At 41.7% G+C, this 12,165-nt stretch overlaps 1 protein-coding gene across 4 annotated transcripts in view; it reads right to left on the bottom strand.

Annotated features, from left to right (window-relative positions):
- The window catches only part of LOC125321524 (N-acetylated-alpha-linked acidic dipeptidase 2-like), a 32,465-nt gene extending 27,072 nt beyond the window's left edge, over nucleotides 1-5,393 (bottom strand). For all 4 annotated transcript variants that reach the window (XM_048294515.1, XM_048294518.1, XM_048294519.1 and 1 more), the window contains exons 1-3: nucleotides 5,262-5,393; nucleotides 3,641-3,752; nucleotides 509-695 (exon numbers count right to left, since the gene is read on the bottom strand). In XM_048294515.1, the coding sequence (XP_048150472.1) occupies nucleotides 509-695; nucleotides 3,641-3,752; nucleotides 5,262-5,349 (387 nt within the window). In that variant the 5' untranslated portion in view covers nucleotides 5,350-5,393. The remainder of the gene's footprint in view (nucleotides 1-508; nucleotides 696-3,640; nucleotides 3,753-5,261) is intronic.
- Between the last annotated feature and the right edge of the window lie 6,772 nt (nucleotides 5,394-12,165).

Here is a 12,165-nt window from a genome sequence, read left to right as displayed (position 1 = left end):
TGAGGGTCACTGACTGGATAAATACTTGGAAAAGGTCTAACAAGGATTTTTTCAAGAGACTAATTGCAGCACATTTGGAAAAGCCCTGAGCTGAAAACAGCAGGACACTGGGAAGAACTGCATGCCTGAAGTACATTTCTTTGTTCTTAAACGTCCCTGTGCATCCACTTAAGGCTGTTTATGGAAGCAGGAGATTAGCCTAGATATATCCTTAAGCTGAACTCTTCTAACACCTTATGGTCTACTGGTGTTAACTGCAGCCTCACCACATATCCCTGCTCTTCTGTTATGAGGCACTGAGATCTCAGCCACTCTGCTGTGTTTTCTGCATAGCCTGGAAAACCATTTCTAAATATGAATTCCCTTTGCACTGGATTTTTTTAATAATATAAAGCACATGCTGAGCTGAGTAGGTAGGAATACAGAGGAAGACACTGTTTTTTTAACAGGAAGTCACTGGGGTTTTTTTGGTTTTACATAAATATAGTTTTGTCATTGAAAAGATCACCTCATTCCCTTGATCATCAATTACTGAAATGTAGTTTGGCTGCTTTTCATTTGGGTATGAAAGAAGCACATCATAATTAACAAGTTCTGCTGAATCCAGTCCAAATTCCTTCCACTGGCCTTGAATTTTTTTGGCAAGAAGAAGATTCTCTTCAGTTCCTGCGAGGTGAGGCAACTTGGTAAATGAGCTAGAATAAAACAGAAAACCACTAGTAAGCATCAAATGCAGAGAGATACAATAGTGAAATAGGATCAGTGTGTATAAAGCTAATCTTCAAGACACATTCCATGGACAGTAAAGTCTTAAAGTTTGAGCTATATAACATGATTGCTCATCAGAGTCTGCTTCATGACATGTAGAAAATATAGTCAGAGCAGAAGATCTTTCCTCAGGCCTTAAAATAAGTCAGCTGAACTTTTCTCTTTGCATGACAGGAACGGCCACATCTACACACAAGCAATGAAAATCAGTGTCAAATATTCAGCAAAAGAACATTAGCAGTATGCAAGAAGCAGAAATAAATATAGGAGAGCTACACATTCAGAAAGGAGCCTTCCAGAAAATTCTGGTATCTGATGATGGATTTGTACTGTGGGCATAAAGTGTCCTAATAAGTTTAGCTTGAAAATCATTACATTAAATTATCTGCATAGGTTTGCTCTTTTTTCTTCTTTTTCAAAAGCCTGAGTAACAAAATCCTTCTTAACATTTACTTCCATATCAGAAAACACATACTGGTGATAAACAGTCAGGAACAGGATCCAGTCCCTCTGGACTACCCTAAAGAAATCTGTCTGCAGTTTGTTCGGCCCACTGAACAAGTAAGTAATGGTGAAAGCTCATCAGTCAGCCGGGTACTCAGCATCACCTTCCAATTCCCAACAGGCTACTTGTCAATGGTTGCCCCACAGATGTCAGATACCAGCAATTACTTATTAATTACCATTAATAAGTGGTAGCAAATACCATGATTAATATCACTTCAGACTGTTTTCAGCCCATGTTCTGCAGTGTGTACTTCCTCAGCTTCCAAAGGAGAATGATATTCAAAGCCTTTTTGAAGTCAAGGATGTTACAGCCACTATAATGCCTCATGCACGTAGCCAGTCATTTCCTTACAGAATGCAATCGTGCTGATCACACAAACAAATAGGAAATAAATGCTGACTGTTCCTAACTGTATTTCTGTCCTTCATGTGTTTGGAAACAGATTCCAGAAGGATGTTTTGTCGCCCTTCCAGACCTGAAGCCGACCAGCTCACGGTCTCTCCAGGTTGCCCTTACTAAAGGAGGGGCACAATATCAGCCTTTTTCAGCCACCTGCGGCCTCCTTCAATCATCAGAACCTCTCAACTACAGCAACATTGCAATCATAATATCAAGGTCTTTCACATGAGTCCCACCTGGCCCCAAGATCTGAATGCATCCAGATTCTCTAAGTATACCACACCCTCTGTGCTGTTGCCATCCCCGCTCTTTAAACTATGTGGGTACGCACCAAAGTCTGGGAGCAACCTTTGCCAAACCTTGTTGCTTGTTGTCTTCTTGCACTTTAATTCTCACAAGCATTTTAAGTACCTTTTAATTCTTTAAGTGTACTAAATACTACATATGCCGTCAGGAAAAACACACATGATGATTTTTTTTTTTCCACATTTTCCCTTCTAAGCAGTTTAATCCTTTTCAGAGCTATGATACAATGTTAAGACCAAAGTGTCTGCATTTTCTGAGACTCACAGATTTTTTCCCCACTTGATAAAAGCAGATTTAGTACTGTGAAAAACTAAGAACATGGACCAAAATTCTCAAGTTCACATTTTTTTATGCTTTTAACAAATTTTTTGGATAGTGTGTTAATACAATTTTTCTGCAGTTCCTGATTTTTATTTGAATTTAGGCAAAAAAACCCCCAATCAGCATGAAGCATTTGGCCCATCACCAAAGCAAGCAGACAAATGAGAAGCCATTAATGTCCCACAGCCAAGAGACTTTGGCATAATTACAGAGCTGTTTCATGCTGTGTTGCCTAGATTCTCACGCAAACATAATTTTCAGGAACTCTGCAATGTACTGAAAGCAAGAAATACAAAATAAGATTAGGCCTGTAGACTTAAAAAGCTAATTGATATTAGGTATGAAACCTTTTGGGTTTAGAATAAATGTATAGAAATCTAATTTGTCAGTAATCCTTTGATGTTCTTGTTGCAGCTGCTGACTTACATGCTGAATACCAACACTTTTATAACCAGAGTTTGTATATATTTACTTTTCACATAAATATATTTTTTCTTCTGTAGAAAATATAAATATACACAATAATGTGTGTTTTTTTCATTTTCTGTGGGGAAAAAAAAAGGTTTTTTCTATCCCTAGCATTTTAGATGTTTTGAAAGAACTGCATGGATGCACTGGGATGCAAAAAAAGATTATTTACTAACAATTGCATCATGCAAACCTTAATCAACTGTACAAGCACACTGACCATGGACAGAGCCCTTTATCTCTAAAACAGAAGACAGGGTATAATGGGATGTCAGAGCTCCCAATTAACAGCACATTATCCAGTATGGCCACACTAAAGGAAATATCAGCTGTAAGCATACATGCAACTCAGTGCTCTGCAAATCTGTAGCATTAATTTTTAACAGATTAATTTTCTACTCAGACTAGCTGCTCAAATGGAAAGTTTAAGGAGACACTGAGCAGATGATCAGTCAGATGTAATTCATGTCAATCATTGTATCCCAAATACAGTAAAATCATCTCAGTCTGAAAGAAAGCAAAGGTATCTGATGTTAGAGCTTCAGACACTTGCAAGAAAAAAAAATCATGCTTCTTTAAACCAAGAAGATGGGAAATCATGAAGACTGGTAAGCACTGGCAGTAATGCAGCTGAGGGAAGTACACTTGACAGTACAGCCACTTCAAAAAGGCAACTTCAAAAATGGGGAAGGGGGAACAGAAGAGTTGTAAGCCTCTCTCTTCTTCCCTCAGACATTCCATACAAACTAAATACTTCCAAAGCATCTTAAAAGCTCTGCTTTCAGAGGCCCTTCCTTGGAGCTGATGTTATTACTTTCTGGCTTTCTTGCCTGATAACATTGTTCAAAAAACAGGATGCACAAGGCTTACCGAAGAAATTTCCTGATGTTCTCTGCTTTCATTTCAGCCACAAGTTTCTGTCTCACATTTTGACGGACATCTGAAGAGTTGGGGTTTTTCTCCGTCAGTTTTGTAAACCATCCTGAAACACATTTGAAAAGTTTCCGACTTAGCAAGAATGTCCTCACATGTTTGAGCGCAGGTGCCACCTGTGGTACTAAACAGTTAAAACCACAAGGATGAGCAGAGCTTAGAGCACCCTCTGTCAGTGTCTGTAGGCTCAGAGAAGTGAAGCAGAAAAGTAAAATATATTTCATTGACTGAAATGCCTAAAAGTATCATAATGAAAAAACTACACCCTAAATCCCTGGTAAATCCCCTTTTTAAGGCACTTGTCTCTCATTAATTCTAAACTATAGTTTGAATTCTCAATTAACTGTTTGCAATGTGAGGTTTGAACTCCTGATACTCATGGTGAATTTACTTTATTTAGTTTATGCATATATTTTAAAACATATATGTTAGCATATTTAAATGGAAGGTCTAGGACTCAACAGCCACCCTGACAGCACTGTAATAGTTACAGACTTGGGGAAGGGTGGGTTTAGTCTATTTAACAATTAAAAGAATAAAGTTAACTGTCACCCAATCCAGTTTTAAAATGTTTATTCATTAACCATAAATAGTAGTAGGAGAGGGTATATCAACTGTATGAGTTTGTCTTAAGAAAATAACAACCAAAAAAAAAAAATCCTTTTATTATTATAGCTAGACAATCCCAAACTGGGAAATTTTTTGTAAGAAAGACAAATATATGTGCTGTCACATGCACAGTATATATGATCTGTTACACTTAAATACAATTGTAGTAACTCTCTGAACTGAAGAGTGATGCTTGATCAGACCAAAAGTCCATTTTTCCCAGTGTCCTGTTTTGGAGCAGGGCCAAACGATGATGTTCAGGGAAATGTATAAGCACAGCGCAAGTACCAGAAATTTGCCGCTCAGGGATCTCCTAAATTAAACTAATATTTTATATATTTAATAGCCCTCATGGATTTTTCTTTCATGCTTTAGCCTTAGGTTTGTGTTACAACACAAGTTTAAAAAGGACATGCAGTTTTAGATTTAAAATCAAATGCTGCAAGTGACATCAGAAAAGAATCTCTAGCAAAGTTCATTGTGCATGATGAAAATTTCAGTAACTTGGCTGTCAGTCAAACTCCTCCTCCTTCTCTACATTCTACCCTTAATTTCTAAAATAGCAACTGAATAGGAGTATTTAAATATATCTTCAGTAAAAAACAGGAAATAAAAATTTAAACAATCTGGGAGATCTTGCAATCGCTGAAGTCTCAAACTCTTGTATTAATCTTTCCTCTTTGAAAGCCTGGCTGCCTGTTTCGGGAAGCTGCCAGTTCACCAGGGCTCGTCCTGAGCTGAAGCACGGAACCACTCTGTTCCTCACTCCCTAAAGACCAAAAATGCTTGAGAGAAAAACTTCTTAGAAAAGCAGTGGGACAAGTACTTTACCATGTCGCTAAAGAGCACTATAATCTCCCTGATGGTGAGTTAATCACATCAGGCGTTGCACACAAGTATGTGCAGGGGAAAGAAGCCGGGAGCTGAGCCCCTGGGTCTCTGCACTCACCTGTAAGAAAGCCCAGCAAGAAACAGCCGAGCAGCCCAGGGCACACGAGCCACGCACGGAGGGCGGCCTTGCTCCTGCTCCTGGCCATACGGTCAGCACCGGCCGGCAGCTTGGCAGGCTCTGAGGGCTGGCAAGCAGCTGCCTTCCTCCTCCTCCTCCTCCTCCTCCTTCTCCTCCTCCCCTTTCCACCCACAGCCCCAGGGCTGTCCCTGTCTTCTTTGCTTCTCAACTCTCACGCTGCCTAACCAGCCTTAATCGCTAGGCGATGATGATACAATTTTCCAAATGAAACAAAACTCTTCCACTTCTTAGCTTCACCCCACCAGACAGCTCCTGTGTAGCTGCATGTGTATCTTCTGTAACAAATATGTATCCAGGCTGTGCACCACACAATGCACATATACTACTTAAGAGGCTAATTTCTATTAGTTATTAGGAGTTTCTGGTTTTGAAAGTTCCTGTTTTAGGCTTGTTCACAATGTGTTCCAGTGGAAGTGGCCAAGAGATGAAATTAAGGGAAAACTTGTTTTCTCTTTACCAATGAAACACTGAATTGCTTCCCTTTTTAATCCATGGTAACATTAATCGTTAGCAAGGAATGTGTACATGGAGCAACTGAGAACAGAATTTAGATCGGCCAGCAAGAACACTTCCAGATATCATCCAATTTGCAACTGGGAAAAGTTGCAAATTTATTTCCTGGGTTCTCTAGCAACTTGCACTTAGAATTACAAGGTTCTCGAGATCAAGTTTTCCTAGTCTACTTTATTCAAATCCATCAGTACCTCATGGGGAAGGAAACAACTGCAGCCCAAGGAATAGCCAAAACATACATTCATAGAATCGTTACATTTTGCACAAACTTGCTCTGACCTTGCACATCACTCCCTGCTGCTGAGTCCCTTCATGGGGACACAGAAGCCAAGACTGACCTTTCTGGAACTGAGGACTCACCCATTTGAGACCAGTTATATGGCTGAAGGCAGGAACGCTTTTCTGGGAGGCTGGGATTGCTCCAAATTCCTACCACTCACTCCCAAAGGACAAAGTAGATACATTTTGTGAAAGAAACTTCAGTACTCCGAGTATCAAAATTTTCTTAAATACATTTTGATGAGCTGAAAATATTCAGAAAAAGCAGAAAAGACTGGTTAATGTCCCAATTACTTAAACTAAGGCTTTTCAGAGAAAAATTACACCACTTGGGTATTCTGCACCAGTCACAGCCACTGTCTTAAGCATAGGGCTGGATGTCTTTGTTCAAATGATAAACACGTCCAGTTTTGTGATTTTTCCTGTCATTTCCCAACTGCTCATAAGCCATCACAAATTCTGAACAGCAATGACATTTCACACCAGCATCTGAATTGACATATACAAACCAGATGGAATTCCACCTACAGAATTCAAAAAGAATGAGCATATTGATGTATTATTAGCATTTATATAGCACCACAGGTGTAGGACTGGCACATAATAGACAGCAAAGTGACAAGGGCTTTTGGAGATTACTATCAAAATTAGACCTCACATGATAATAACATCAGTGGAGGAAGAAGGCAAGAATAGCAACAGCAAGAATGTATGAAATGCATTTATTTCTATGCGTACGTCTTTTTAAAGTGACAAGGGCACTAGCAATGCTGAGGTTGAACAACGAGCAGCAGCCAAGTGGCTTCTACCACTTAAAATACAGTCCTATTACTGTAAGTTGTTAGTTGTGACATGTTCTTACACGCCATGGATTGGGCACAGGTGCAGTATATTATGTTACAATTAAATGCAAGTGTAACATACAGTGTAAATCTGTCTTCAATCACATGCTCTCCACAACAAGACCGAGGCAGGAAATAAGATGAAAAAGCTCATGGGTTGAAGTGAAGACAGAGATATTATCTGCCCATTACCATCATATGGCAATCTGAAAACAGATTCCACTTAGGGAAAAATAATTTATTACAAATTAAAATAGACTTGGATAGTGAGAAACAAAGCCAAAAATTGACATCTTCTCCCACAATGCAACTATTTTTTTCAGTTTAACCTTCTTCACTGCCGATTTCACTGCCATAGGATTACCATATGCAACACAGAGGCCATCCTGGGATCAGGCCAGACATCCTAAAGTGTGATAAGCACCTAACTTTAAGCACTTGAATTATTCTGTACTGAGAGTGTTTGTTTCCTAACAGAAAAACAGCCAGTGCCATTTGGGAGTTCATGGAGTGTCCAAAACCTCTAGACAGAGCAAACCAGTACAGGGCAGCACTTGTGTCCAGCTCTGACGTAAGAGCTGCAGGCCAGGTGAGACTTCTCCCAACACCTGAAGTGAAACTGCAGAGCCTGTTTTCAGACAACTGAATACTGCTCTGGGCAGCCAGGGTGCTCATCATGGCCTGCACCACGGGCTGCAGAGGAATCTCTGCTGACACTTGGAGCACCTCCTTCCACCCTTCTGCACTGGCCTTGGGGTCTGCAGGGCTGTTCGTCTCACACATTTTTCACTCCTCTCTAGTCTGGCTCTAATTGCTTTTGCACAGTAACTTTCTTCCCCTTCTAAAATCTGCTGTCCCAGAGGTGCTGCTGCAATTACTGGTGGGCTCAGCCTTGCCCAGCAGTGGGTCCATCTCGGAGCTGGTTGGCATTGGCTCTGTCAGACACAGTGGAAGCTTCCAGGGCTCATCACAGAAGCCATCACTGTAGCCCCTTGCTACCAAAGCCTTGCCACACAAACCCAGTACTGATGGGGACAGACTTTTTAGTAGGGCCTGTTGCAATAGGTCAACACATGGTTTTAAACTAAAAAAGGGTGGATTCAGACTAGATATAAAGAAGAAATTTTTTACAATGTGGGTGGTGAGCCACTGGCACAAGTTTCCCAGGGAGGTGGTAGATGCCCCATCCCTGGAAACATTCACTGTCATGTTGGACAGGGCTGTGACCCACCTGGTCCATTATTACTGAGTCCCCTAGGGTTCTGTGGCTCACATGCATAAGCACACAGACACAGGGATGGCTTCAGTAATATTAAGCCGATGGCAAGGAGTTGAGAAGGGTCCTTGTGTAGAGTTCCACGAAAGCAGTTTATTGCTACAACTTGTGAAGGGTTCTAGAGGCAAATGACCCTGAGCATGTGACAGCTCGAGCTTAAGTACAGGGGTGTGGCTAACACCAGGAGCCAACCGGGGAAGCATAGCTGGGGTACATTACCATAACCAAACAAGGCATCCTGGGAGAGGCTCCTTTCCATCACCATAACCGGTAGGTCTTTGGCGCCAGTGACTGTCTTACCAAGAACTCTCTCTGTCTCTTGAACCACAGGTCAACCGGCCACCACAGTCCACTTGAAGATGTCCCTGCTCACTGCAGGGAGGGAAAGGACTGTGGAAATACTCACAGCTTTTTACCAGCTATGCTTGTAGTTCAATGCCTTAGAAAGCGTCGGGCAGCCTAGAGAGATAGCACGGGCAATCCAGCATTTCAGTAGCTCTGAAAGCGGCAAAATGGTAGCTGCAAAGCTGATACCACCAGCAGAAGCAAAGAGGCAGAAATACAGCCTTCCGTTGCCAATTCCTGAAATTAGAAGCTTTCAAACAGAGACAGAGACACACAGATGTTCGCAGAAGGGGTGCAAAGCCAAAGAGGGTGGGCCCCCTCTTGGGCCCTTCTTTTATTCGGAGAAGGGGAAAGGGGAGGACTGGGGCCAGACCCGGGGTGACCGGCCAATCAGACACTGCTGACAAGTTTGAGTTACATTTGGTTTTGCCCACGCTTGGAACAAAGGAGGTCAGAGCACATGGCAGAGGCAAGTGCTGGCTTGTCTTGGGGAGGGGGAAGGGAAGCTCAGAACAGGCAGCAACAAAGTACTAGATGGTGTTTGGAGGACCCTTCCAACCCAAACTGTTCTATTCTATTCTATGAATCAGCTTGGTGTGCTGTGGAGACCGCTGAAAAGAGTGACATTACTACACAAGAATTTTAGTTGTTCCCCTTGGATCATATCTGTTTTATATACAAACATTTTGAAATTGCTTGCTGACAGGTTGCAAAAGCATCCCTGAGTTATCTCACCTACAAACTCCTTGGAAGAAAACCAGCATATGAAGGCTGAGTAATTACCATTCATCTGGGTGAAACAGAAGCGAGATGAGGTGTGGTTGCATGCATACATACACACACACACACACACAACTCAACCACAAAGCTAAAGGCATCGTATGAAGTCTTACAAATGTTCCTCAGAATACCTGGAGTCAAGAGAAAAATGGGCCTGACATGCAAGATCTGAAGTAAAGCATGTCAGGAATGCAAAGTCACATATGTGAGAAGGTGGAAGAAGCTGCTCCAACCCAAACCTCATCTCAGTCGTAGCTGTTACTGATCATCTCATTTCCTACCCAAAGAGTGACCTCAGAGCTCTTGAGATGATCAGTAGCCCAAAAGACTCATCTTCCTTTAAGTCCTTCCCTGGCGAAATCAAAGCCACATCCATCAGCCACCCTGTTCTTTTACACTGGGCTTTTCCAGCTAGAACTAAGGTATTACCAGTGTGAGATACTTCTACAAGGGCATTGCTGATAATAGCTGAGTATTTTACTCAATTTTGAAAACACACACTTTGATCTAATTTTAATCAAAGGTTTGAAGCTGGAAGGAGATAAAAACCAAGCCAAAGTAGTCAGAGAAATTATGCAAAGCAAATTGTGAAAAGATTACAGGGTAAAAGGACTCCTTTTCTTAGCGCAGATGAGAAAAATGATCCAAACCATAAACTCCTGAATGCACAGTACTTCTTTAAATTAATATCACTTTTAGAATTATGAGGAAAATTATCAGTTACCACATATGCCTCATACTGAGTTCAGGAGTGGTGAGACTTGCTCATTCTGATAGTGAAAACAAGAATGAAGCTCAGCTGAAGCTAGGAGCACTTGCAGGGAGCTACATACCCTCTACTCACTTAAAATGCAGAACTCCCTGGTAAACTAAAAAAGCTCAAAGAATGGCAAGGATACACATGCCAAATGCAAAACTAGCATGCATTTTTGTGTTGAATGCATAATTATGCTATTCAGCCAATTAGTAAAGCCAGTCATGGTACATGAAACACAGGACGGATGCCAGGGCTTGTAAATTGTAGGTTGTAGCTGCTCAGCAAGTGGGCCCTAAAGTTTAATATCTGCAGCAAGAAAGATACACTACGGTTGTGCTGCTTGACCTACTGTTTGACTAAGGGTTGAACTTGTGGCTTGAGAGATCAAGGGACCCTGGTCTGTGGGAAAGACAGCTCTGGCAGGAAAAATGGCAACAGGGGAATGCTCAATCGCAGTTTCAAATCAGTAGTTTCCTTCTGACTCTGCCAGTTGCACAGTCTCCTGAACTCTCTCACGGCCTCTGCTGTCTTTCTATCAGATTAAAATGGTAGTAGATGTTGATGCCTTGAGTTGGAGTCTTTGTTATTTTGAGCTTCAGGAGACCATTATCAGATTCCAACTAAAATAAAGTTTACACTGCTGACTGCTGACAAGTGCAGCTTGCAAACTTTGACCCTTTCTTCCACAGGAGGAATGTACCCAGTGAGGCAGAGAGAGTAAAGGACTGTGCACTGAATAGAAGGACAGTGCACTTCACCTTAAGGCAATTCATCCTTGTCCTATTGAGCATATCCTTATAAAATATCCCCCTCTAGCCTCCTTTAGGCCCTTTAGGTACTGGAAGGTGCTCCGAGGTCTCCATGGATCTTTCTTCTCTCCAGGCTGAACAGCACCAGCTCTCTCAGCCTGTCTTCATGGCAGAGGTGCTCCAGCCCTGTGATTTAGTGTTTTTTCTCTAGACTCCTTACAAAAGGCCTTTCTTACATTGAGGCCCCAGAGCTGGACAGAGCACGGCAGGTGAGGTCTCACAAGAGCAGACCAGAGGGACAGAATCCCCTCCCTCAACCTGATGGTGAACTTCAACTTCTCTTGGTGAAGCCCAGGATGCAGCTGGCTTTCTGGACCACAAGTGCACTTTTCCAGGTCATGATGAGCTTCTCATCCACAAACACCTCCAAATCTTTCTCCCTAGGGCTAGTTTTGATCCATTTTCTGCCCAGCTTGGATTTGTGCTTGGAATTTCCCTGACACAGCAGCACCTGGCCCTCAGCCCCACTGAAGTTTGTAAGGTTCACACAAGCCTATGTCTCCAGCTTGTACTCAACAGGAGAGAGAGAACTTCTATTCCTGTATCCTGTTCCTTGCAGTGATTAGGGAACAGGCAACAGATTTTTTTCATGAATGTTGCTGTAGTTTAAGTGCGACTACTTCTCTATTTTGTGTGGTCCTGGGCCCTGACATTGTATATTATCTGCTAACTATTAACAAAAAGGGCCCTAATCAAACTCAAATGAAACAATGCTATGTTTAGGCCAGAGGTTAAAAAATTATGTCTTCTTGACTGAAATAAAAAGTTCCTGAAGCAGCATACAGGTCACATAGGGAAAGATCTCCACAATTTTGGAGTTTGGCACTTCAGTTCAGCCTCCTTAGCAATAGAAAAATACTGTGATTGTGTCCAGCTGGTCAACAGGAGCTGTTTATTGTTGCCTCCCTCTGCTTATCAATCTCCTGACTGCTGCAAACAAAATCCTCTAGGTTAAGATAACTAAACTAACCTGGTTAATTTTTTTCAGAGGTGGATTATAGACATTCATAATGAATTCTCCACTGGTAAAAGTGGGGCAGTGGAGCAGCCAGCAGTGAGAAAACAGAGTCAGCAATGTCTCCCATCAGCACTAGATTTGGGGGAAGATATCTCTATGGTTTTACTCCTATCAATTTAATAAAAAATGTGAAAATAACTGGGCAATAACTATAAGAGCATTTCCCATTATCTGGTAAACTAGATTATTTTATCAGAAAGACCA

The sequence above is a fragment of the Corvus hawaiiensis genome, chromosome 2, assembly GCF_020740725.1.
Source record: "Corvus hawaiiensis isolate bCorHaw1 chromosome 2, bCorHaw1.pri.cur, whole genome shotgun sequence".
NCBI lineage: Eukaryota > Metazoa > Chordata > Aves > Passeriformes > Corvidae > Corvus > Corvus hawaiiensis.
The sequence above is the reverse complement of the archived record's forward strand: the minus strand, read 5'-3'. Positions and strand labels throughout refer to the sequence as shown.